Below are 26495 nucleotides of genomic sequence, written 5' to 3'. Positions count from 1 at the left end.
TGTTTCCTTCCCTTCCCCCCACCTCCTCTCTGCAGCCAGAGTCATTTAGCAGTATACATGTGTATGCACAGAAAGATGCTGCACTTCTACTCAGAAATGCACACACTCCAAGGAGAGATGGAGATGGGGATGGGGAAGGAGGAATGAAGGGAAGGGAAGAGAAGGGAAGGGATGGTGGATACATGTGTTTGTGTGTGCATGTGGAGGGTGGGCTGTTCATGTTGGGTATTCAACGCTCCTCCCTTATTCATGTTTGGTAACCTGAGAAACACAGTTAAAGAGTGAGGGGAAGAGAGTGAGAGAGAGAGAGGAAGGATGGATATAGATAGCCTCTGTGTGCTGTGACATGAGGTCACTCTATATAACCTTGATAAAAGTGGACAAAGTGAGGGGAAAAAGGAAAGCAGACTGCACTCGCATGATGATAAATATTTCCAATGTTACTACATGACTACAGCACTCTAGGGGAAAAGACTGGAAGACATAAAGCAGAAATCCCACAGATTGGTCTTGACATTTGAGCGCATCTGATGAGAAGGCAGTGTTGCGGAAAGTAGAGGAAACCACACATAGAGTGACACAGGAACCCGGCAGAGTGGATAGCAGAGTCCTCAAATGACACCCCAAAGAGTCCCCGCAGTACCAATTTTCACCACTACACCATCATTGTGAGCTCAAGCAGTGCACTCAAGGATGTGAAGGTTCATAATGAGACAACTGCAGACAGCTAGCATTAGTCATCATACACAGTGATCTGATTGGTAGTGATGGGCATGATTGGCGAAGAAGACACCCTCCACCGCCCAGAACCAGCGAAACACACGATACACTGTGGCTTAGGGTTGACCTAATCGAACATTTTGTGCTCCCTTATTAGATTGAGTGAATTAACAGTTCAGGTGCCATCTTGAATTTACATTAAAAAGATAGCATCCACACTGAGCTGACAGCTTATTCAGTACACCCAACTAAAACTCATTGTACGATCTACTGTACAATATAAAGCACCTTGAGGCAACTGTTGTTGTGTTTTGGCGCTAGATACATAAAATTGAATTGAATTGAAAACTACTGCAGTTCAGCCAGTTTCTTCTCCATGGAGCCGCAACCTCCAAAAATAACCAAACATATCCATCTGAAAATATAGATATGGGTTTTTTAGCTCATAAAGGTACGATTTATCTCACAGCTTCCAACTGCATTTGTTTTATTTGGGTGCAACTAATAAACTGCAGAGGAAGTAAAGTTAACATCCCATTCAAACCACAATAAATTTACATGCACAGGGCTGTACAATTACTGAAGCACGATTTCAAAATGACTTTAGTTTCCAGTTCTTTCTTGCAGGTGAAAACTTGTGCAATATTAAAGATAGCAAATGAGGAGTAAAAAAGGAGGGGCGTGTGATTTTTCTGCATCACACTGTACTGCTTCTTAGAAGGCTGCGCTTTGTTGAAACATCTCTTAAATAAGGTTTTTGTTTTATGTTGCATATGCTACTTGGAAACCCTTTTAAATGGGTCAGAGAACATTCCAGTTTGTTTCATATCAAAGCCTGAAACGTGACACTTTCATAACGCTCGATTATAATTTCATGAAAATGGAAAGGAGGCATCTTAATTGGTGAAATATTGCACACCAACTACAATCACTCTTGTGTCCACAGTATCTTTGAGAGCAATTTTATTTTATTCTTGGTGTAATTGTGCAGCCCTGAAATTACAGTGCTTTAACAAATAATGCTTATTTTACACATATGCCCACCAGGGCTGGATGCGAGAGTCTGTTCATTTCTATATCATATCAGAAATTTAGAAGCAGCAACTCCTTTGCCACTGTGGCACGATGTGTTTTTTTGATCAGCTGCTTGTATCATTTTAATGCCTTACCATATATTCCATCGGCCAGCACAGGCAGCGTGTGAGTCTGTAGCCCTAAAAACACCAAGGTGCACATCAACACACAGTACACAAAAGCATACACAGTCGCAGACAAGCACACACGCACACAAATCAAAGAGCAAATTACAGCGTGCTCCAACCAGCGCCCTTGCAGCCACTTGACTTCCAGCATGCTTTGCTCCCAGCATCAGCTGTGGAGAGAGTCATGGGACCTTCTTCATATCGAGCACACAGACACACAACACTGACACAGGGAAGAGGCCGGGCGATACTGAGAGGGATAAAGTAACGGAAAGCGAAGGAAGGAGAGAGGAAGAGTGAAAGGAGAAAGGCAGAAATCCGCTGTGCGTGTTGAAACATACCCTGTGGAATGAAAAGAATCAACTCATAGGACTGCATGTGTAGGTTGTTTGTGTTTCAGCTTGCCCAGCGCGAGTTAGCAAGTGTGAGTTTAGGTGTTCTGCGCCTGCAGAAGTCTGTGGAAACTGCAGCTAGTCAGTGTTTATTAGATGAAACAGTCGGAGACAGACTAAGAAAGAGCTCTGGATCTAATGCACACGCTGCAGGGCCACATCTGCAGTCTGCTCATACACTGTATATGTGTGTGTGTGGGTGTGTGTGTGTGTGTGTGTGTGTAATGTGATTTGACCCACCTCACTTATCCTTATTTGAACTAGTCAAAAAAAATAAATTAGCAAAGATGAGTAAACAGGGCCTCGATGCTGACATTTTCTCTTGGATTCTTGCCAGAGATGCTGACTAACATCAATTCCCATTATCAAGGCAAGACAGACAAGAGTCGAGTAAAGAATGAACAATAGAAGGGAGAGAGGGAGGAAGCGTAACTCACACGGGAAAGTCTCAAACGTAAACACAAATAAGCAGGCACACTGGAAAAAGGCAATCAAATTTTCAAAAATTAGGCTGACGGTGAACATTAGATTAGCCACGGCTTCAGCAGGAGTACTTTCTCTCGGCTTAGTAGCTCACTACGCACACAGCAAACATGTGAGCTGGCTATTTTGGGTTGTGCTTCCACCACCACCACCACCACCCCTCCTCTAACCACACTCCCACATCTCTATCTCCTTCCATCATTCTTTTCCTGCCACCACTTACTGCTTTGCTCCACTTACGACTTCCACTTACAACTTCCTTCTCGGTTTAACGGCTTACTTGTCAGAAACTGCGGTGTTTCTACACCGAGGTTCCAGCTGAACCTTTGAACATTGTCTGGCGTAACCTTTAGTCCTCCGTAGCAGCAAGTATCGAAATTCTTCAAGGGTTCAAGTTTGCATGAAATACTTGGGTCAGGGTTTTTTTTTTTTTTTACACAAACATACGTTTCCGGATTTAAGTCATAGCTGTGCAAACTTTGTGCAGTTTGCTTTTGCTCAATTAACAAAAGTTCTGATCACACAGCAAACTGGGGTGAACATCTGAAAGCGAAGTGCAAACGCAATTTGATTCAAACTTTTTTTTACTGGACAACCACACCACTTCACCCATTAAGACTGTGTCATCTAATTTAAGTACATGTTGCTGAGTCGCTGCTTTTACTGTTATTTTAACAAGTTTCCAAGTCGATTTATTTTAGTGCTGTGTCTTTAAACATTGCTTCATGTCCAAGTGTATCTGAATAATGTTAACCAGTGGCTTCTGAAAAGTGCATGCTGAGGAGCGGATACACAGAATAATCAACGCTACAAAACAATAACAGCTAGGAGATTTTAACTTGACCCTAAAGTGACCCTAAAGAGTTACTTCAATACTATTAACACTAAGCTGAAGTAAGATGTGGGATCATTCCATCTAAAAACATCACATTTTCTGCTCAGCCACCTGTGATTTGCCTGAAAATGTTACAGTTTAATTCGGACATAAATGTGTGATTACTGGGAAATGTTAACCTTGCAAAAGACAACTGGTGCACATTTCTAAACGTTATATAGCTGTATTCCACAATAAGATCAATTAAAGATGCAGAATCCCTTTTAAAATGCAATTACTACTCACCGAAATGAAGAAAATGCTATTTTTATTCAGATTTTGTGATGATTGATCAAATATGATAATTATGTTAAGCTGTACCCAGCAGAGAGTCTTCCCCAGATAGTACAAAATTCTGGAGTTTCTTGGAGTACAAGAACTTTACTTAAAACTGAGAAAATAACTGTTAAATATATACATATTTAGCCTGCTTTGTGGGCATGAACATTCAGGCTTATCATTATGCACTTTAAAATATACTGAAGACCTCCGGTGAAGCGAGCCTGAAGGAATCCTGATCTGCAAGAAGAGACACCGTTTGAAAATGCAATCTCAGCTTTCTGAGTAAAGAGAGACAAACCACAATAAAGACACAAACAGACTTTCAAGTTAGATACGTGGCACCACAGAGTCACTCTGCTGTAAAGCGCTGCATATAAAAATGCAACAACCAGAGTCTCATACAGAATTCAGAAAAACCATCAGCAGCCATCACGCTGCTAATGAAATTCTGCCGAAGCTGCACTAACTTCTGTTTTTTAGCATCGCACGGGACGAGATGTTAATCAAACTGTGGCTCACGCAGTGCGCTGAGCACGTCGCGCTAGACTGAGCACCGCAGGAGGAAACGCAGCTGAGACTCGGCTCTATTGTATGAAGGCAGTGACGGACAACCACATGCTATGGCCTCAAAAACAAACTCCTACAGTTGGTTTCCAGAATGCGCTCATACACACCAGGAAGTAGAAAAAAAACGCGAACAAACAACCCCCCTCCCCACATGGTCGGAGAGACAGACAGATAGAGTACATGAGCCAGACAGAAGAAACCTGAGAAAAACACATCCTCACAGGTCAAGACACCCACACAAAAAGCGTATGTAGTGTCGACAGTCTCGAAGTGTTTATAAGAGCTTAGCACCTCAGCACTGTGTTTTGTCAATAGTGATGCACCACAGGCCGAAATCCAAGTCTAATATCTGCGGTAATATTTGCACTGCTGACAAAAATCGAATTCTTTATTTTTGAATTGGCTGTGCGTCTGAGACGCACGGACTCCGTGCACAGCTGTCAAGCTGAAACCGCTGTAACAATCAAGTGTCACACCTCCCGTCAATCAAGGCGAAGGCTTTTACCGGTGACCGAGGGGTTTGAAGGGAATTGGACAGATCCAATTTTAATCAAGTGGATTTTGGTTTACGTTGGAGTGTGATGGAGTGGCCGAGGTGCTCGACTTTGGCTGACAGTTTGTGTCCCAGACTGTCCTCCTGCCTGTGCTGTGTTTGTTTACGTGGGTCTAAGACGCACACGGCCTATTTGTCAGGCTCCTGACATGTGTCTGAATCTACCGCTTCTTGGGATCAGATGTTGACTGGACCTTCCCTCGGCCTCCATTTCATCGGTGGAGATAACTTGAGTCATATAATATCGTGTCAGCGGCTGCTGGTCTGAGCGGTATGGTTGACCCTGATAACAGCACTGAGCCCACTGCTTTCAGCTACCTCAATCACAGCACATAGCCTTGAGTCTGCTTCTATAATAGTCTGTCTGCCCTTCACTTGTTTACCGCAAACTTTAACTCTGTCACACTGACCCTGTTTTACACATCTGAGGTGCGTTTTGGTGACCGTTCTCCATGGATGCGCACAAAAGGGGTAACATTAAGTAAGCTTTTTTTAATGTCTGACTTTGTACAGATTTGCGAGTGGGTTCGTGTGTGTACTGATAGCTCCTAAGGCTTATCTCACTGACACTTTATAGCCTGAAGCAAATCAGGCAGATTTCAGCAAAGCCAGGACAGGCTTTAGTCCCTAAAGCAAAAATAAACACAAATTTATTAAATAGTGAAGGAGTAGTGAAAAGTATCTTTCATAATAATCTCCAATGTGATGGGGAAAAAACTTGTTCTGGGTGCAAGAGTCCTACACCTTTTTTTCCGCTTTTATACAAAAGAGGGAAAGTAAGAAGGTTGGAGAAGACGACAGCAGCAAAAAGTTGCCCCTTTATACCAAAAAATGTCCTCAAATAACTGTCTTATTTTGCTCAGGTCTAGTTTGAGTTTATTGGCGCCTCTTAAAAAGAAATGGCATGTGAGTGACCTGCTTTCTGTTGTTTTTGCTCGTCCAGAGGACACAATGATGACTTCTGATCACTTTCTCTTATAAACATTTTATCAGAGGCTCCAACAACAGCTCACTTAGGTTTCAGGTTTTAATAATAAAACCTGGCAACACACACACAAAGTTTGAAAGCACAAAGTTAAACATTTAGTTAACTCGTGCACGCCCCAGTCTAACCATTTACATATTTCTTACAGTAACCCAACAGGCTCGACTGCACCGTGGCGTAACATAACAACGAAACATTGAATTGTCCGGCAGAACTATGTGTCCCCACAAATTTAGCACATAATCAGTTTCCTCACACTTTTCATACGTGCTATAGCTGACGCACAGCACGCAGAGACCGCACCATGCCCACAAAAAGTGTGGGCAACTTTAACGAGCAACTTACCAGCTCTGTTCCTCCCTTTCCCTTGAATGCCCCTCCTGCCCACCAAGCTCTGTTGCTGCTGTTGCACAAATTTCAGCTTAATTTCATATAACAGGGCAAAGGGTCGAAAGTTTTGTCCGCCGGGATCCTTGTATATTTGATGCTTAACTTCATAAAAGAAGACTCTAAACTTCTTCTTTCCTCTCCCTTTCCGTCCCTGCCTCCTCCCCCTACCTCCCCCTCCACGATCACGACAGAAGTCACTTCCGCGAACAACGCAGCGTCATCCGGCTCCTCTCTCTCTCTCTCTCTCTCTCTCTCTTTCTTTCTCTTCATTTCCCCCACTCCCGTGCGAGTGTGTGCGTGCGTACGCGCGCGCGTACCATTTTGCACCTGGACCACTCAGTGTAGGTTGCGCAAAAGTGGAAACCCTGACCGCCAGCCATGAGTCTGCAGCTGAACATGTACTTTACCGTAGATAAATACAGCGCAAGAACAGCTGTTTTACGCCTGAAGTTTTGCTTTTTCCAGCATTTAGAAAGAGACCGCGATGACCCGCATCCGCTACCAATACAAACCATCAGCATCAGCTCAGGGCATAAGCTGCTGGCCCCCGCTTTGAGGTGTTATTACCGCAAAGAAATTGACATAACTACATACGCACTGTCGTCCACATATGTTTTAAACACGTTTTTGTGTTGTCCATACATGTCCATACATTTGAATATGATTCTCGTTTCTTTGCTTTTCTTTTTTTTAAAGCAGTTTGGTGATGAGATAACTTTCTTCAGGCCGCAGCCTTATACCACCAATAAGTAAACATGGCATTGTGCAAGACGCTAAAGCCCAAGAACTAGATCTTTACCACAGATTGTATGCATAATACACATATTATCACGTACGAAGGCAAAGGAGTGGCTGAATTCTACAGTTTCAGAACATGCTGATTCAGTGGATCGGTTCATGCGTTGGTGCACTGACACGTACGCTTTTTTTCTTTTTTCCCACTGAAGCATGTAAAAATGTACCCGTGAAGCAAGTTTGCCCTTATTTGACTCAAATGCATTCCCTCCAGGAAGCAAAACGAATATAGTTGTGCTTGGATCTAAGAATGTTGTGCTTGCATCTCAGAATTGCCCATTCACGTAATCATTTCTAGTTTTATATAATTATATGATAGACCATCACATAATTGTATCACACAAAGCATTTTTATTTTTCACGTTGATAAGGACTTGTTCTGCAATCCCAGTCTGCTGAGTAAGATAAGATAAAATAGCTGTTATTACTCCTACATATGGGAAATGGGCATTATTACAGCAGCAAAGTAGACAGATAATAATAACTGGAACAATAATAAAACAATAGAATACTTTATTATTTTGTAGGTCATATGATCTGATAGAAAAACAACACATAAATCAAGCGTTGTACGCGCTCTCGTTAAGCGGACATAAAGGTACAAGGAGTTACGTTGAATGATCAGTGGTTAAATTGATTAATTTTTAATGAATTCAGACAGACAGAGTATATCTTAAACCGTCGATGTGTTTGAAGGCAGTAAAATGCTGTGCGCGAGAATCAATTCGTCTCTCACTTCGGTTTAATATTTCATCCACAAGCAGACAAAACTGTTAAATATATGCCAACATGCTCCACCCACAGGCGAAAAAGGTAATTATGAGTTTAATAACAGCATTTAGGTTTCGTGGAGTTCACTCCTCCAGTCAGCAGGGGCGCACGAGTGACAGTAATCTATTTTGAATCGGGCAAAGGAAGGCGTGATTCTCCGTCCTCTTCCGGGTGGTGGTGCAGCAGTAAAGTTATGTTACTAATCGTTTGGCTGACACTTGTTTTTAAAGTAGATAAGCGACATTTATTACTCCTCATTGACTGTACTGATTCCGCCACATCTTTAAATGACTTTAGTGTACATTACGTGCTGGTCGTTAAGATCCGCCTCCTGAAATATGATTGGCTATCGTAGTGTGGTTTTAAGGTCACGTCATACCTTGAGCGACAGCTCGAGCTGCAGCTGTACCAACCGGTGATAGGGAGCTTAGCACGGACATATACAGCTGAGGGGTAAGTTCCCTCGGTTTTAATGAGATTGGTTATCAAATAATAAATGTAACACCCGGACTTTTTCCTCACACTAAACATATTCGTCGAGAGATATCGACAGTAGAGACAAAATTGAATGTGCACATCTACTTAAATTGTACTTCTTTATTTTGGCATAAGTAACCTAGCGAGGAGACTTAGAGTTAGCTAAGAATTTACTTTCAGGTGTTACACACGCTCACACACTTGTGATATTTGCCTTGTGTTTCAGTTATTTTTTGGTATGGCCATAAATGAATATGTCTGAGTTCACTTTATTTTCGCCCCGTTAGATAACTTACAAATGTTACGCAATGCAAACTATGTAAGCAGGTGCAAGGCAGTTGTGTCAAAAAGCGAATACTAATGTTTCTACGTTTTTAATGTCTAATATGGTTTCTTGTGTTGGTTAATAGACTGTAGTCAACGGGATTTACGGAGGGGCTAAAATGAATTATTCCAATCTCTGCACTCTTTTCCAGATCTCTCTTGAAAAACTATTAAGAAAAAAACAAACAAACAAACAAACAAACAAAAAACACCCAAAACACTTTTTACCTTATACTTTGTCACTTTGACTTGATATCGTCCATAAGACATGTGTTGGACAGATCATAGGCCAGCTAGTCATCTACAACAGTTTACCCCTAATCAATTCTTGGCAAATACCAGAAGTCACTGTTTGCTTTATCCTTCTGCAACTGTGACTCCCAGGCTGCTCTCCAAACCACATGCACAATGTGAAGCTTAACATACAAGACACCTAGAAGTATCATTAAATGCCTGCTTTGGATCTGTTAATCCCTTAACAGTGGATTTAAGTACCATTATTTCTCTTTTTAACACATTTGTGTAATATAGATGTTTTTGCTTTGTTATCACAGAGTTCTATTTTGTCAGCAGTTTGCTAGCGTTTCAAACACTGGATGGAAAACGTGTTTTTCATCTGCATCAAATGATTATCTACCTTAAAAGACACAAATTATTAAAACTATTAAAACAAACTGTCACCATCTTATTGTTAATGATGCACACAGGACTACTGCAATTTAGTTATATACAACTGAAAAACAGTTAATACACACATTTAAATAGAAATAAAACAGTTTCATTAGCAACCAGTGACTTTTAATCATTCAAGTGTTTTAAATACAACTCTTTTCTTATTTCAAGTTCAACCACTTAACTCCAATTTAAAGCCTTATCAAAAGACCTATATAAATAAATAGCCGATTTAAAAAAAAAAAAAAAAAAAAAAAGAGAGAGAGAGTGTCAGTGTTAAGGAAATGCAGAAGAAATGCACAAATTATTCACATGTTAACAGTACACCCTTCCTCTTCCAGAGATACCTTCAGCTAAGGGACACACTATGACAGAGAAGAGGGTCTGAACAACAGCGAAGCCTTTTCTGATGTTCTGTGTGGATTCATGCTGATGTAAGAAACATTTCTTGTCACTGTAAATGCAGCAAAGTAATACAGATGCTATATTAAAATGCACAAATATCTGACAAATTACAGGGAGATCTTTAATATTTGACCTTAATATGGGGTGCATTTGTTTCCTCTGTTATGGTATTACAGAAATCACCGTTTGTAAGACATGCTGGCTTTTCCTTTAATTTGTGGCCCATCTGCATATTAACAGTTGAGCATACTGCACACTGCATTCCATATTGCATATGCTTACATACTATGCTAAAGAGGTCTTATTGACTCGATAGGTTTTTGACTTTGCTGAGTGTTGATAAACCTAGTATAAATTTGTAGTAAGAAGTACTCAATTAATTTGTTTCCATTGTTCCCAGCTTTTCTTTTCCGAAGCTGAGTAGAGCAGTGGTGCGTGTGAGGAGACTGGCAGCTCATCTCAGCAAGGCAACCATGTCAACAAACCTCCAGAGCAACACTTCGTCTTCTGCAGCCAACGGGGATGCTCCTACTGCAGCCATTCTCATCATTGGAGATGAGATTCTTAAGGTGCTTTTGGTGTTGATAAAGTTTGTGCCTTGTGTGGCTTTTAAGCTATACGTGTGTGACAGCACCCAAATGAAAATCACTGGGAGTTTGTGCAATTGAGGAAATCAATATAAACTGGGTTTTTTGTAATAGAAGTAGGAGCTTGCATTGTGCAGTGTTTAACATATACCGTCATCTGCATCCCTATGTGTTTGGACCTCTATCCAGTCTCTGATGTGCATTTCATGACCTCAGGGGGAGAAAACTGCGATGGTTATGTTATGTGGCAGCTGTGGCTGTTTCTGAAATCACAAGCTTACTATTATTTTTTTTTGACTTGACATGATCATGATTTAAACATGAAGTATTTGATTTTTGTCCAGTGTCACATCTCTCTGCCTGAAAATCAGCCTTCAGTCCTTGAATTTCATCAAGCAAGACCTTGGAGTTTCCTTTTCCTTTTTCTTTATTTTTTTGTGTTTCTTTCTTTTTTTTAAGGTTCTTGAATCTGATGTGCATGTGGGTGTCTCTTTCAGGGTCACACAGTGGATACCAACAGTGCCTTTCTAACTAAAGCGCTTAGGAAGCTTGGAGTGTCTGTGCAGCGCATAACAGTCATACCGGATGTGCAGGCAGTCATTGCCAAAGAGGTGGCCCTCCTTTCATCTCAGTATACGCACCTCATCACATCGGGGGGTATAGGTCCCACTCACGATGACGTCACCTTTGAGAGTGTTGCCATAGCATTCCACGAGGAGTTATATGCCAATCCAGACCTTAGCAAGCTGGTTGAAGAATTCTTCGGGGTTGGGGAGAAAAACAGTGCCGCTATGAAGCTGGCGATGGTGCCTCGCTCAGCAAAACTTAACTATGGAACTGACCCTCAGACTGGGCTAAAGCACCGCTACCCTCTGGTGAGTGAACTCGGTACAGAGGAATTTTTATAGAACACAAAGTTACTTCAAATATATCCAAGCTACATGGTGCTGTTCAACCCATAACCTTTCTTTAAGGTAAACAAAAGTGACGGTGTTTTCTTTAGAAGACAGATTGCAAACTAACTAGTTGCTGAAGGAGTGAAAATAGCTTCCTGCAGTGGTCAAAACAATAAATACTCTGAGCACACACAGACACCAGGCGTGAGAAGCATTCACACCTCTTACTCACAGGTCATTAAATTTGGACATTTTTCTCTTTAAGGTTAATATCTTTGGTGATTTATTAATGTGTTTCAAGTTGAGAAACATTAATGTACAGTATATTATTATTGAGAATTTACTATTGAGAATTTAAAATGAAACAATGAAGAACAGCCCTTAAAAAAAGTGCCCTGTCTCGGCAAAAGGTGGAGAAGGAGTTGGATACCATTCTCATGCTTGTTAGCTATAAATGGAACCCCAGACACCAGCCATTTATCTTAGCAAAAATAAATATCTGACATTTACAAAACTGTAAATCTGACCTCAATTATTAGCTGTCTCTGGGTTGCAGAGATGTGATTTAATTCCTGCATCATATTTCAATAGTTTCAACAATGATGGCTCGAGTACCGCCCCACATCTTTTCTTATAATTTGATGTGTCTACCTTTTTCTCCCAGGTCAGTGTACGTAATGTGTACATCTTTCCCGGGATCCCATCTTTAATGGAGAAGGCCTTCAATGGGCTGGAGCATCTCTTTGCTGGTTCAGGGACCACCTTTCACACTCGCGAGGTAACTCCATAACCAAACCTGTTACTTCAAAATCCAGTCCAAGTCAGAGTTAGTATACTTTTGTTTTTTTCTAATTAATTTTTATGTATTTATCTATTTTTTACTTTTTGTTTTTAATAGAGTTTAGTACTTCCTCTATATTTCTGATATTTCCTTGATACTTTTAATGTATTTTACCTTTTAGTTTACTTTTAGTTGAGTAAAATAAAGTTGATTTGAATGCAGTGTTTAAATAGTACAATTAAGTTTACCAGACATTAGCTTTTTTGTTTTTAGGTGTTTGTCGATGCAGATGAAACAGACATTGCACCTGTGCTGACCAAACTGCAGGCTGACTGGGGCCGAAAGGTGGCTCTTGGCTCCTACCCTGACTGGTTGAGCAACTATCACAGAGTTAGGCTGGTCCTGGACGCAGACAGCCAGCAGGAGGTGGACAAAGCCCGAATACAGCTGCTAGACAAGCTGCCCAAGGGGAGCGTGGTGCCCTTAGTCACAGACCCGGTGTCCATAGCCCCCGCTGAGGTGTACGGATTGGCCAACAGTGGTGAGTGTGCGGAGAGTAATGGAAGATGATTCTTAAATATGTGTCATCTTGATATAAAGTGAATACTGACTTGTGCATTTTACACAGGCATTGGGACCAATAAAGAAAGTTAAAATATTAAAGTAATTTAAGTCGTAAAGTCAGAGTGGATAATAAAAAAGAAGAATATAACTCTGTGAGACAGAATGGTGAATAGATTACAATAAAGCTTCAATAACTAAGCTATGACAAACTACTAGCAGCTTTTTTTCTTTTCTTTGGATTAGACGTAGAAATGTGGGCTCATTTCTAAGATGCCTCACAGCTTGACTGCATTAATTATGAACCATCCTCTTACTGTCGATTCCTTCCTACAGGTACAGAGCTGGGTGAGAAAGTCATGTCTGCACTGAAAACAATAGAGGCAGCACTCCATCAGTATTCAACAGAGCAAATCTGTGTTGGCTTTAACGGGGGCAAAGACTGCACAGCGCTGCTTCATCTCTACTATGCTGCACTGAAACGGTAACAGGAGGGGAGAAGACGAGATGAGACAATTAAAACATTTTTGTGGATTTTTTTAATCTGTGAGGGGGGAAAAAAAACAAATGACCTGAGAGATGAAAGATGAAAATGAAGATTCAAATTAAAAACATAATGATAGCATTAGCGCACAGTGGGGTGTGAGATCTCAGCAGGAAGTAAATGGAAAAAGAAAACTAGTTTGAGGGCAGCACTTAGAGAAAATCTTGGAGAAGACTGACTACTTTTTTGGACTTTTCATGACCTGTGCTGGACAGATTGTGAGATATGACAAATACTTATCTGATCTTTTTCTGTGCCAGCATTGCTTATCTTTTTAAAAAATGTCCCTTTTTTCTCTTCCTGTCACTCTCAGCCGATATCCAGATACTAAAGAAAAGGTGAAAGTCCTGTATATTCGTATTGTCTCTCCATTCCCAGAAATGGAGAGATTTCTACAGGACACAACAAAAAGGTGAGCTATCCACCATCTAGCTATCTATCCAGTTGATGTCATGTATTTTAATATATCCAGTCCAGGTCTTGTTTTGAAAAATGTGGCCTAACCCTGTCTGTGTGGCACCACTGTATCTCATTACTTGCCGTTGTATGTCCCAAAGATATAGCCTGGAGCTGTTCACTGTGGAGGGCAGTATTCGCCAGGCACTGAGCGAGGTGAAGGAACGAAGGCCAGAGCTAAAAGCCGTCCTGATGGGGACCAGGAGGAGCGACCCCTATTCACATACACTCACAGACATGTGTCCTACTGATCCTGGCTGGCCTGACTACATGAGAGTCAACCCCTTACTAGTGAGTGTCACACAGTATGCATGCCGTTATATTAGGACTGTATGCTGGCTCTACGTGGCGTGAGGCGGTATGACTCGCCTCGATCTGTTTTCCTTTACAATCGAGTACCACTAAATGTGCGTGGGGTTGTTAGAGCAACTTGGCCAAACATCCCGTAATGTCATTTGTACGTGACACAAACGCTACAACAAAGGTGGACATCAAAGCGATGGTATACTTGCTGCTCAGTCTGTGGCTTTTTGTCAGACTGGGACCAAGTAGGTACTAAAAAAGTACCTGATACCAGATACTATCACCGAGGCGACCCGAGTAAGTACTAATGGAAACTGCTATAAGATCATACCTCATGGTTTTCATTTTTGGCGCTTTTTCTGTTGCAGTGCTGTTTCTCTCTCTTTACTGAATTCATCTCTCTAGACTCAAATGAAGTCAAAGTACGTTCAAAATAAAGCTAAAAATACCCCAAAATACTTGAACAGAAAACAACATCATGCACAGATGGATTAAGACTTTTCTTCCATATTTACATGAAATACAACCATCTAGTAAAAAATGTGTATTTCCCAATTGGTTGGGAGTAGTTCCTGGAAGTTGCTTGTTACCAATTCCATCAAAAAACTCTCAACAATTGAATTTAATTACTTGCAGGTTGCCATGGTTCCATGTAGCTTTTTACCCCTTTAGCTGTAAAAGACTGATGGGTTATTGTCACAATGAATATGCAAGTTTGTGTTACTTGAGAAGGAGGTGACATGGGATTTTGAAATTGATACCATAGATGCAGCTACTAAAAATTTCAGAAGAGTTTGACTCCTTGATCTCAAGTTCAAGGTCAGAGGTCAAGTTTCCTGAAAATCTTTTGAATGTGATAATTTGATTTTGAAATTGAAGTCATAGGTGTATCTAATAGGAGGGATACCATTGGTAAGCCGCTAGTATTTTTCTTGTTTGTCTGCAGTACTTGCCAACCACGAGTTAAAGTAAAGGTGGAAGTAAAACTTGTTTTGTTGAAATGTACAACACAAATCGGAAATGGAGAAAATTCACCTTCAAAGGGAAAGTTGTGCCAACATTTTTCAAAAGGCCAGAGCTCAGTTTCTGGATCGTGTCAAACTTTTCATAGTTTCATTACAGCTCAGAGAGCAGCTGGACTGTATTTGTAGACAAGTACGTCACTGTATGACCACAGCAACATGGTAGTGATTAAAGCAGTCACGTGGAGGTTTTTGTCAAGTCATTGGAGAATACACATTTTTCCTAGCGACAGATGTCACTGACCGATGTGTAAACCCGCGTGATTCAGGCCTTAGCAGTCATTTTCCCAGTGACCACTCATAACCGGTCATTTTCCTTTCATGACCAGTGATTGTCAGATTGTAGGGTCGGGTAGTTATTATTCACTTATTCATTTGACACCACATTGTCACCATGATTGTCACATGTCTAAAACAGCAGGTGTAAAATAATGTGTCTGCAAAACCTCATGACCTGGGAAAGCTTCACTTGTTATCCTTGATGTTATTTGTCATCTTGATAAAAATTTCTGAATAATGCTTTATTCGTAAAGCTTTAAACGACTATTTTTCCTAAATAAACTCACACATAATGTGAGTGCACCAGTACATTAAAAGGCTTTCTAATGCAACACCAACGCAGAGTGAGGGATGCATGTTAACATTTCAACATGAAAGGGTCACAAAAGTGAAATCATTGCAGTGCTTTTTGCTGAATAGCTGTAGCAAGCTCACGTCTTGTTCTTCTGTTTAGTCTGGCTGAAGAATGGATGTGCATAAGCGACATGGCAGTCGCCTGCTTTATTTGATTTTATTGTTAATGCTAGTACTGTGTCAGCTGCTGTGATGGAGCACATAGAAGCACAGGTACATTTAGCAGTTGACCTCAATTCAAGATAATTTATGTAGTGCTTCATCTCATGAGTATATCTAAAAGGACTCCACAGAGGATGAGTTATTATAGCTTGAACAAAGGGAGTCAGTTGCAAACCAATTACATTTGTTTTCTAACACTCTCCAGGACTGGACATATCACGACATCTGGGCATTCTTGAGGACATTATACGTGCCCTACTGTATTCTCTATGATAAAGGGTAAGGATGTGTTAGTTGTCTTTATTCAGGTGTACACAGCTTAAAAAGCAGATCTTTAGGTCTAAAATATCTCTGTTGAAATGTAGGTACACTTCACTCGGCAGTATGGACAACACCTGTCGAAATGAGGCACTGAAGATGGTGGATGCCAGGGGGGTGACACGATACAAACCAGCCTACCTCTTGGAGAATGAAGAAGAGGAGCGAAACTCCCGCGCTTGAAACAATCTGTGCTCGTCTTACTTAAGCTGTTCTTCGTGGAGCCATTATTTTTTCTTTTTAAGGATGTCTGCTAACCATCCACCCTCATTTAATTCATAAGAAGGACCTTTTCAAAAATACCATGTCTGACTGCGGAATGAGATCACAGAGAAAATGTGTGTTGCTTGTGTACATGAGTCTAAAGTAATGGCTCTCTGTGCTGTTGAATAAAACATCACTCCTTTTTTTTTTTTCTTCTATTGTCATGTTACTTTAAGAGGGCTCTCACATACAAATGGGAATCTGCAGGGCATTCAATATAGCTCTTCACTTAACTTATTCATGCCTCCCTTTGTCTTATCTCTAAATCCAATAACAACACTCCACCAGGAAGACGGGCTCCATCAAAATGTATTTGTAAATAATGTAAAAAGGGTTTTCTCATCGTGGAGAGAACACCAGATTTGAGAAACTCCCTGATGAAGGCCACCCAGCAGGCTCTCGTTTGCTAATCCGTGTCTCCGACTGAATACCCAGAATTGCAGGCTGCAGCATGTTTAGCTGAGCATCTCCCCACCACACACCCGCTCGCTGTAGTTCTCTTTGAAGCCCTCACGGGCGCGTTGTTCTCACGTTTTCTATTTAGTGCCCGTGATTATAATAAATTACCTTCTCCGTTTCCAGACATGATTGAATCCAGGCTCATCGATCTGCGCTCTCCCTCTCCCCGCCTGGAGATTAGTCAACACCGCGCAGCGTGGATCAATACCGGCCGATCTAATAAAGCGGGTCGCTTACGAGGCCACCGCGGGGCTGCACACACTGTTACACCAGCAATTACCACTTCTAGGCCGTCCCTCATACACCCCCTCCTAACATATCTGTCCTGGCTTCACGGCTTGCTTGATTTATTAATAATAACAGTAATAAAAGAGGCAATGAACAGCGGCTTTATAATCACAGCACCGATGTAATGGTGTGTGTTTTGGTGGTGCGGTAAACACACCGGGACATTGTCTGGAATGATGTTTTTGGGGTAGAAAATTAAGTTACAGTCTGTGTTAGGCCACTTCTAACTAGCTGTATATGCAGCTTATATAATGTGAGGGGTTTACTTTTAAATAGGTCTAATTTGTGCTTTTATTTATTTAAACTTCTCCTGTGTGCTTGTAGCACATATCCACCTTACTTTTAGGTTGAATCCTTAATTATGCATGTAAAAATGTATATAAATCCTTGTACTTCTCATACTTTTATACATTAATGGCAACAATTGTATATAATAATTCGTTTTGAATGTATCTTGTGTAACTTATTTACTTGCATATCTGTATTTCATATTTCTATCGGCTTCTTTTTTTTTCTTCTTTTTTTAAAAAAATCATTTTATTTTGATTAATTCTTGCTGTGTGTTAGGAGGAAACAATATCTGGATCTGGTGTATATCCTGTAAATATTGTAGAAGTTACAATAGCGTTGTCTTTATCTTTGGTTAAAGATAAAATACAGTGCAATTAAACACATCTAACCAGTGGTTTCCAGGCATTTGGTTTTCTGACCTCATTTACAAAAGAAGCTGTTGCCTCTTGCCACATTTCTGTAATTTTCCCATAAACATCTTAGTAAAATCATTTGTTAACTTTGTAAAGGCTCAAAGCGCAAAGTCTTCCTAATAAAAGAATTAATTAAAAAAATGAGCGATCACAAGGATGCATGGAACAAAAATAGCTCTTTATATTGTAAGGTAAAACCCTACAAAATTGCAAAGATACCCCAACAACCACACAACCCTCTATGAACAAGCACTTGGTGACTGCTGGAAGGGAAGTGTGGCAGAGCCATTGTTCTTTCCACTCTCATTAATCACCCCACAATCCCTCAGATTAGGTTTGTGACCCTAAGAGGGGTCCCTGAACGTTAGGAAGGCAGCCGCTTGAACTGCTAAGTAGTTTACTATATAAATTCTGAATACAGGACTTCGATTGAAGACTTCCAGTTAAGCAGAAAATCAAAGTTCTTCCACCACACGGGCAATAATATAAAATGAACTTGTGTTTTTCCAAAGTTTATCACTGCTGTACTTTTTCCTCCACTGGTTCATATTTCATTCTCATTCTTTTTCAGCTGTCATGTTTGTTTTGGCTGCATCAATCCACCACTGTAGCCAAACCAGTTTCTTACTCAATTCCTTTCTTGTGTATTATGACTCTGAATTCTTGCTCAGTCTTTCTTATGAATTTCAAAATGATGTTTTGATTTTGGCCCAGAAGCCTGAGTCAGAAAAACCTCTTGGGTTACACAGTGAGAGGATATGCATATTGACTACAAGGGACCTAAAAACATATTGGAGTGAAATACTTTTTTTCCTCTTCCTTTTTGTGGTCCTTAACTGCATATTTATAAATATCTTATTTTGTACTTCACAATACTCTTCCAGGAACGGGGTTTATCTGAAAGCCAGAAAACTTCAAATAAAATAATCCTGACGTTCTGATAAAGCAACTTTTCTGCCATTTGAGACAAAGGGGAACAAGTAGGAATATAAAGTGGTTTTCTTCCCACCCTCTCCCCTGTGCACATTTAAACTTAATTGGTCCTCCAAAGACAGGTTTTAGGGTGGGTGGGGTAGAAGTATGATCAGAGCAGCCGCTTAAGGTGATGCGAGGATAAGAAGCTAATCTTGCTGCTCGCTCAGTACACTCCAGTGTTTCTCTCCATATCCCCCAGGTGGGACTGACTTATAAGAGGATCCACACAGCTAACAGTGTGTGTGATATGGACTCAGCATGACTTAAAATGACACTTAATGTGACTTTGTACAAAACATGTGGCAAGCTTTGATATCGGAGTGAACTATCCATCTGATGCTCAGGTGACTGTGATGCTTTTCTCTAAAGGAATATGTTCTTAATCCAATTCCTCAGCAGCTCCTGCAGTGTAAAACGAGACTTGAAGCACCATGAGACAGCAATTCAGGCGATGTCCTAGGAGGGATGCTTAACACAGAGGATGAATAGACAGACCGTTGTCAGAAAGCATCAGGAGAGAAGGGAGACCTTTGAGTCTATGCAAATTACCAGCCCATCTGCATGTAAAGCCAACCGACCAGAACACGGGAAATAGGATGTTCAGTATCAAAGTGTCACACATTAAAAGTGGATGAAAGTAAGTGAGAAAGAAAGGAAGGGAGGGACTGGGAGCGAGAAAGAGGAGGGAGGCGGCTTTGCTTGCTGCCATGTGAAGTGTGACTGACTTAGCTCATTTGTGCTTGGTTTTGGTATGTTCAAATAAAAGGCAGTTTCATAATCCTAAGTTTGTCACAGCTTCCAGGCCAGTACACAGAACCAAGACCCCCTGCTCATATCCACACACACACACACACACGGGATGCATTCAGAAATGCTTTTCATAAGGCGGACTCGCTTTAATGTAAAGAATCAGGGTCTGTGAAGCTTCAGCCAGCACACTGAAAACTGATGAGAAAGATTCTGCTCAGCTCAAGCCGACTGGAGCTCATTTGCACTCAACAGCAATAACTTAAACACGATGTGGGCCGGTAGAAAGATGAGAGATGTTTAGCACTAGAAAGTCCGAGCCGATGTCAGACGATTCCTGCTTTTGAACTGGATTTGAAAGATTATGAAAACATTTTATGTGTTTTCTAAGCCCAATTTAATGTATCATTTCATATCCCTAATCAGGCAGCAAAACAAAATTCAGCCGTGTTTACCTCATTCAGCTGATATCTTCTTCAGCTTCTAGTATCAAAAACTGAAATGTGTGCAAATTATGTGCAAATTAATGGAGGAGAATGATAATAGGCAACCATACTCTGATTTACAGTCATGTGGCGAGATAAGTACCTCCAACTGAAACAGATTTTTTCAACATATTTGAGCAAGCAAGCACCTGTTCCTCTTTCCTCATAGATAAAAATGCTACACACAGAAACAAATTACATGTCATGTGCAATCATAGTAACAGGTAGATTCTGTCATATTTAACCTGTCTCTGACCCAAGGTATGGACGGTGTTATTTGCTTCAGATATAAAGAGCTCTCTAATATCTATGGATGTCAAAAAATCCTGCAAGGCACTGGGAAATATCTCCAAATGATCTGAATAAAATCATTCTACCTGTAACAAAAATTTGTGTCTCAAGTGGTGTAGATATTAAATCACTGCCAGTTTGTCCAGAACTGGCCACCTTATCAAATTCTGAACAGAATTTGAAACAGTCTCAGAGAACCCCAGAATGATCTGCAGCCAACTCATGCCACTGTTGGTATTATCAGCCACAGGTTTATGACCCCAACCCCCCAAAATATAAACAGAAACAGGTGCGGTGGTTAGTGCAGTTGCTGTTGCCTCACAACAAGAAGGCCTGGGGTCTTTCTATGTGGCTGGAATGTTCTCCTCATGTCTGCATGGGTTATCTCTGTGTATTCCAGTAACCCTAACCCTTTCTACAGCCCAAAGACATGCAGTCGATTGCGTTAGATCAGTTCCCCAAACTCAGTCCACGAGGGCCCGTGTCCCTGCAGGTTTTAGATGTGTCCTTGATCCATCACAGCTGATTTAAATGGATAAATAACCGCCTTTAAGTTCTCCAGAGGTCTGGTAATGAACTAATCATGTGATTCAGGTGTGTTGACCCAGGGTGAGATCTAAAACGTGCAGGGACACCGGCCCTCGTGGACTGGGATTGGGGACCCCTGCGTTAGATTAACAGGTGATTCTGAATTGTGCATAGGTGTGAATGGTTATCTGACTCATAGCCCTGCGACAGGCTGGTGAACTGTCCAGAGTGTAAAACAGCTCTTGCTCTATGGCAGCCCTACTCAGAGTCGTGGTGGGGGGACAATAAGTGGAGGAAGATGGATGGATGGATAAACTGGTGGATGCGTGTCTTTGCTCTATCTTCCTTCCCTTAACCCCAACTGGTCACCGAGCCTGGTTCTGTCTGAGGTTTATTCCTGTTAAAAGGGAGTTTTTCTTTTCCATTGTCGCCAAAGTGCTTGCTCACGGGGGAGGGGGTCCTCTGATTGTTGGTGCTTTCTCTGTATTATTGTAGGACTTTATCTTAGAGTATAAGGAGCCAGGAGGCAACTGTTGTTGTGATTTGGCGTCATACTAAATAAAAACGTTTAACTGAACTGAAAAATTGAATGAATAAACATTTTAATGGGCTAAACATTGGCTCAACTAGGATTTCTGCATCATATCAAGAAAGTTCCTGGGGGCTGTTTGAACCACAAGTAGATGTTTCAAACTTGTACACAATTAGAAAACACACCCAGAAATGTCTTACAAAGAAGAAATCTGATGTTATGTTCTCACTATTGTGAAAGTGGAGTTTTTAATGACACAGTGTTGTAAAGGTTTTGGAACAGGGCACTACACGCAAAAATAAAGATGGTCAAAGATTTCAGCAAGCCCACTTACTGTGGGGCCTTCAAGCCTGCAAGGATGTGCTTGCTTTTTCTATTAAAAGAAATTAAAAGATTAAAAAATAATACAAAAATGAACCCATAAGAACTCAGAAATAGAGAACAGAAGGTTCACCCTGAACACATTTCAGACCTCTAAACAAATTGTGGTGTTTTTTTCACATTTCTTTTGTCAACAAAATGCACAAAACAAAAAATAATTGAGACTGCTTTATGATGGCAGTGCTGCTGCTGTAGCAGTACAAACCTGAGTCTTATGTAGGGAACTTTATCCTCAGCTTTGTGTTGTCAGTGATGATAGTAGGATCTGACTGTGATTGTCTGTCTCAATGGGACACCTTGTTTCCTTTTCCCAGTATGCTCAATTTACTGGCATTTGGCACAGACCCATGTGAAGCGAGAGAGTGATCGCTGTTAATGTGACTTTCAGATTTTTGTATAAATTTGTCTGTTCCTTCTGTAAACTGAGCATGTCTGCTGTGACACTCCAGGGGAGTATCAAGATTGTTGCATAACAAATTTTTTATAATTATTGAATGGATTTGACATTTTTTATGATTTAAATTGAATGATAAAACTACAAGTTAAAAAAAAAAGATAAACAGCTAAATTAATTGAGCAGATCAATACAGTTTTTTCTTATTCCGACAGAGACGCCATATCCTCCCGAGAACAGAGGAAACAAGCATCTTTCAGTTTAACTTTTTTTGTGATGTCCTGCTTATTTGGAGCTCAAACAGGCCACACAAACGCATGAGATTTCATTGGAAAGGCCAGGACGTCCTCTTTGGGACTTATTAGGGTAGCTCAAGTAAATCAAAAGATATAGACCAAAAACAAGTGTCCATTTAGCTATTTTGTTGCTAAAACCCTGATGTGACAAATAAGTCAATGAATAAATGGGGTCAGAAAAGTCTAACTATAATATCAGACACGTTTTAATGCATTAGAAATGTTCAATGACCTGAAAGGTACCTTTAGTAATGACAGTTAAAAAACAAACAATCTTTTTAAAATGAACTAGTTCTGTTACAGGCATCACGCCACGATTTGAATGATTTGATATGAAATTATTTGACAAACAAAGCATAACTACAACGTGTTCTTCCGTACATGTTGTTTAGAGGTCCTGAGCTGCATGAGAACAACTTTTGAAAACATTTAAATGGTTTGTGAGACGTATTTCACAGCATTAAACATGTTTTTCCTTGTGGTGTTGTTCAGGTATGTCGAGTTTAGCAACGGACACTGTTTTACGTGTAACTAAAAGCTGATTTGTCCAAATACACACTTACATTGTACATTTTTTCACATGTCTGTGTGTTGACAAATGATCTGGCTTAATCTACCAAAACACCAAAACAGCTATTTTATTTTTCCTTCTTTGTCATCATCTGAACCTTTCCACATTTATCACTATTTGTTTGACACACTGTAAGTACCTCCTTTGTGAGCATTGAGCAGAAATAATTACTCTCTTATTGGCTACCTGACATGTGAAATGGATGTGAAAAAGAGTATGTCATAAGCACACCCAGTGCACATAAGCACGCTTCGTTTAGAATAAACTACTTGCTTTCACCCACGGCGAAAATAATTACTCATAAACTGGAAATTGAAATGCCAAACAGATTAATCAAAGCTGGAAAATACTTAATTCAAAAATAAAAAAAACCAAACAAACAAACAAAATAAGCCCCCACACAGATAAAGACATACAACCGTGCTTGTCTTTTAATGCTTCAGACACAGTTATTATCATAAATGACGCAGTAAATCAAATTAACTAAAAAATCAAAAAGCGTTTAGAGAGGCGCAGCTCTCCGCAGCTGGTTGTGCTGCGATGCAGCATCTTCAGTAGTCTAATGAGTGCATAAATGCAAATGTGTTATTTCAATAGACTCATTCATTTCAGATTGTTTGGTTGTCTGTGTTTTTTTTTTTGACATTTTGAGTTTGTAACATGATAAATTATTGGAAAATAATAAGAAAGAATGAACTTTTTGTTTGTCTAGTATCAGTAATTCAAATTAGCAGCTGCCATTATTATGGTTATTATAAGGCAATACACGCCACACTATACATCAAAGCTTGCAAGTGCGTTTTGTAGCCAACCAAGAATCTTTCTCTTCTTGATTTAGGAGCTTACTCTTCCTTTGCTGTTTGCTGAGCCTTTCTTGCACAACAAATGTTTGATCTACTCATGGATTTTGAATGATTTTCAAGTCAAGGGATCGTGCCAGACAGTAAAAGACATTCAAAAGTCTCTGGTGGTGCTTTTTGAAGTAGTTGATTTTTATGTTTGTGCTTCATTGTCCGGTTGTAGCTGACCTGATTTCAGTTTCATCTTTTTGGCCGACTGAAGAAGATTAATATACAAATTTCCTTCTAGAATCTACTTTTTTCTGTATCTGCGCAGCGTTTTCAGTGTCCCGAAACAAACCATTTTTACCTATTTGGTGCCAAAGTGTTGGTTTAATCAAATGCTGCTCCTTTTCTCGTCATTGAAAGATTAACTTCATCTGTCCATTGCACTTGTTTTCAAAGCCGCTCAACAAGGTGCTTAGCAAACCTTAGATGTGAATTTTTATAATGAGATCAGAGGTTACATTTCCTTTAAAATAAACCCCTGTTTGTACATCAGTGCTGCACAGTCACCGTCACGTATGCGTCAACTAAACCCTATGTTTTTTTTCCTTTGCTTCTTTGCATGGCAGTCTTGCAGTTTTATCAGAAAGTTTTCTGGGTTTCCAGATCTTGTCCTGACCTCCAGAGTTCCCCTTATGTGCCATTTCTTAATGACATTTCAGACAGTGGAAATTGCAAGCTGGAAGCACTTTGATATCTTTTTATAGCCTTCCCCTGCTTTGTAGGCATCAATTAGTTGAATTTTTCTGAACCTCAGTCAGTTTCTCAGCCTATGGTTGCTGAGTATTACCACAAGGTTTGAAAAGTTGTTGGCTGACACTTCCTAATCACAGTTCTTGACCTGCCTTATAAGTGAGTCGATTAAGGTCTAACAATTAAAAGAAGTTCTGAAGCTTTGCAAGTAGACGGCTGCTAAAACTTGCAACATTATTTCATGTTATTTTATCCCTGATTTCAAGTTGTGCATTAACATAATCAAAAGCATTAGAGAGCCCAAATCAACCTAGTGTTTCAAATGAACAGTGCTCCAGAGAGTCCGCTTTAAACTGGTACAGTGTTGTCATAATGGGCAGTTAACGAGGATCAAAGTTGTATCAAATATTACCTGGTGTGTTTATTGTTAGTCCTTTTACAAAAGGAGTCATGTACATTTCCCACAATGCTGGTAATTCAAAGACTCAAGTGTATAATGCCAGGATTTAACAAAATGTACAGTAAGCTTGCTTGTTGACTTTCCCAGAGTCAGATGAGGATTCAGTTTCTGGCTCATTTTCATTTCTCTTCGCTGTAGCGCCTTTATGTCTTTTCACTTCAATAAAATATGTAGAAATCTGTGGAAAACAGGGGAGCCCAAACTTTTACATCCAACTATATATAAGGAAGAGTGTGGTTTAACTATAGACTTTGAGAGCTATTGAAAATACTCTTAATGCATCTCTGGCAAATCAAGCGAAATGAAACGTCAGAGAAAAAAGGGAGGATATCCTCGAATTGAATTTTGAGAACTCTAAGTAAAAACTCTGCTTGTTATAACCCTCTTCACAGATTTAGCATCTTAAGTCTTTTACTCTCCACTGCATAAAGGGGCAAATTTTTCACCCTCGGAAATATATACTGTATTGGATTATAAAGTATTGAAAAAGGAAACGCAATATGTGCAAGAGATGTCAAGTGACATTTTTCTGATTGCACTCGACTTTAACGTAGTCCTTTATCCAAATATTAGTAAGAGCTATTTTACAGGGCTAAAATACTGCACACACAGCTGAGGCAGTGCCTTCAGGAGTAAATAACACCGAATGCTGCTTAGAGACATCTGAACCCGACAGAAAAAGACTTTCCCCCTTCACGCAGCTTCTGTTTCCTCATGTTAGAAAAGCTGGAAGTCCTGAGCTGCGAGATTGAAAGGTAAGGAGATTTCAAACTGCGATTTAGTCCCGTTTCCTGATGCAAAATGCTGTTCTGTTTGGAAGCGGGCAGATGTGCACAAAGATGACAACTAAAGATTACCACAGATTGGTGAGCTGGAAAGATCAGTGGAGCTTTATTTTGGCACCCATGACATGTTTAACTGGCTCAAGCCATCAATAAAACGTATAAAGTCATCTCAGTGGAACCTTTAAGAACTCTACTTTAATAAAGTTGGGAAATATCACTTTAATGACTTCATCAAAATGAGTTAATGAGATTAAAAATCCCTTCCATGTGTCTGAAAACACATTTTAAAATAACAATTTGTCTGATAGGTTTCTTTTTCTCATAAAACAGTTAAATTACTGATATAAATCGCTAAACTAACATGTACAAAAAAGTAACAAATACACTCCTTTTCTTTAAAAAGTTGAATTATTGGATGCTTCCACGATTATCACTAAAGAATCGTTCTTAGTGTTTGTGCAATCCGAGCTTCAGTTTTCATATCACGCTCGTGTAGACTGGCTTAGAAAGCCACCATTTCTCGAATCTTACTCGTAGGTACAACTTCTGCTTACAGGTGAGTCCAGTGAAAGCTTCCACTTTCAGAAGAATTTGATACTTACAGACTGTTGTGAAACTTGCATAAATATATACATTATATAC

General features: G+C 40.1%; 1 protein-coding gene across 2 annotated transcripts; it reads left to right on the top strand.

The window, feature by feature from the left end:
• The first annotated feature begins 8228 nt into the window (after positions 1 to 8228).
• Positions 8229 to 16560, top strand: flad1 (flavin adenine dinucleotide synthetase 1). Of its 2 annotated transcripts, none has more exons than XM_085292052.1 (11): positions 8229 to 8467; positions 9829 to 9921; positions 10293 to 10461; positions 10977 to 11354; positions 12040 to 12153; positions 12484 to 12697; positions 13054 to 13201; positions 13575 to 13673; positions 13819 to 14008; positions 16043 to 16116; positions 16203 to 16560. In XM_085292052.1, the coding sequence occupies exons 2-11, from the start codon at positions 9914 to 9916 to the stop codon at positions 16336 to 16338; spliced, it is 1530 nt and encodes a 509-aa protein (XP_085148178.1). In that variant the 5' UTR covers positions 8229 to 8467; positions 9829 to 9913; the 3' UTR covers positions 16339 to 16560. The 2 variants fall into 2 exon arrangements, with proteins under 2 accessions (XP_085148178.1, XP_085148177.1); XM_085292051.1 differs by having other exon boundaries at positions 8233 to 8467; positions 12430 to 12697.
• The last annotated feature ends 9935 nt before the right edge of the window (positions 16561 to 26495 follow it).

The sequence above is a fragment of the Mchenga conophoros genome, linkage group LG11 (assembly GCF_057382185.1).
Source record: "Mchenga conophoros isolate Kocher_MC1m ecotype Shallow Benthic linkage group LG11, M_conophoros_male_GT1.1, whole genome shotgun sequence".
NCBI lineage: Eukaryota > Metazoa > Chordata > Actinopteri > Cichliformes > Cichlidae > Mchenga > Mchenga conophoros.
This window is presented reverse-complemented; position numbering and strand designations above follow the sequence as displayed.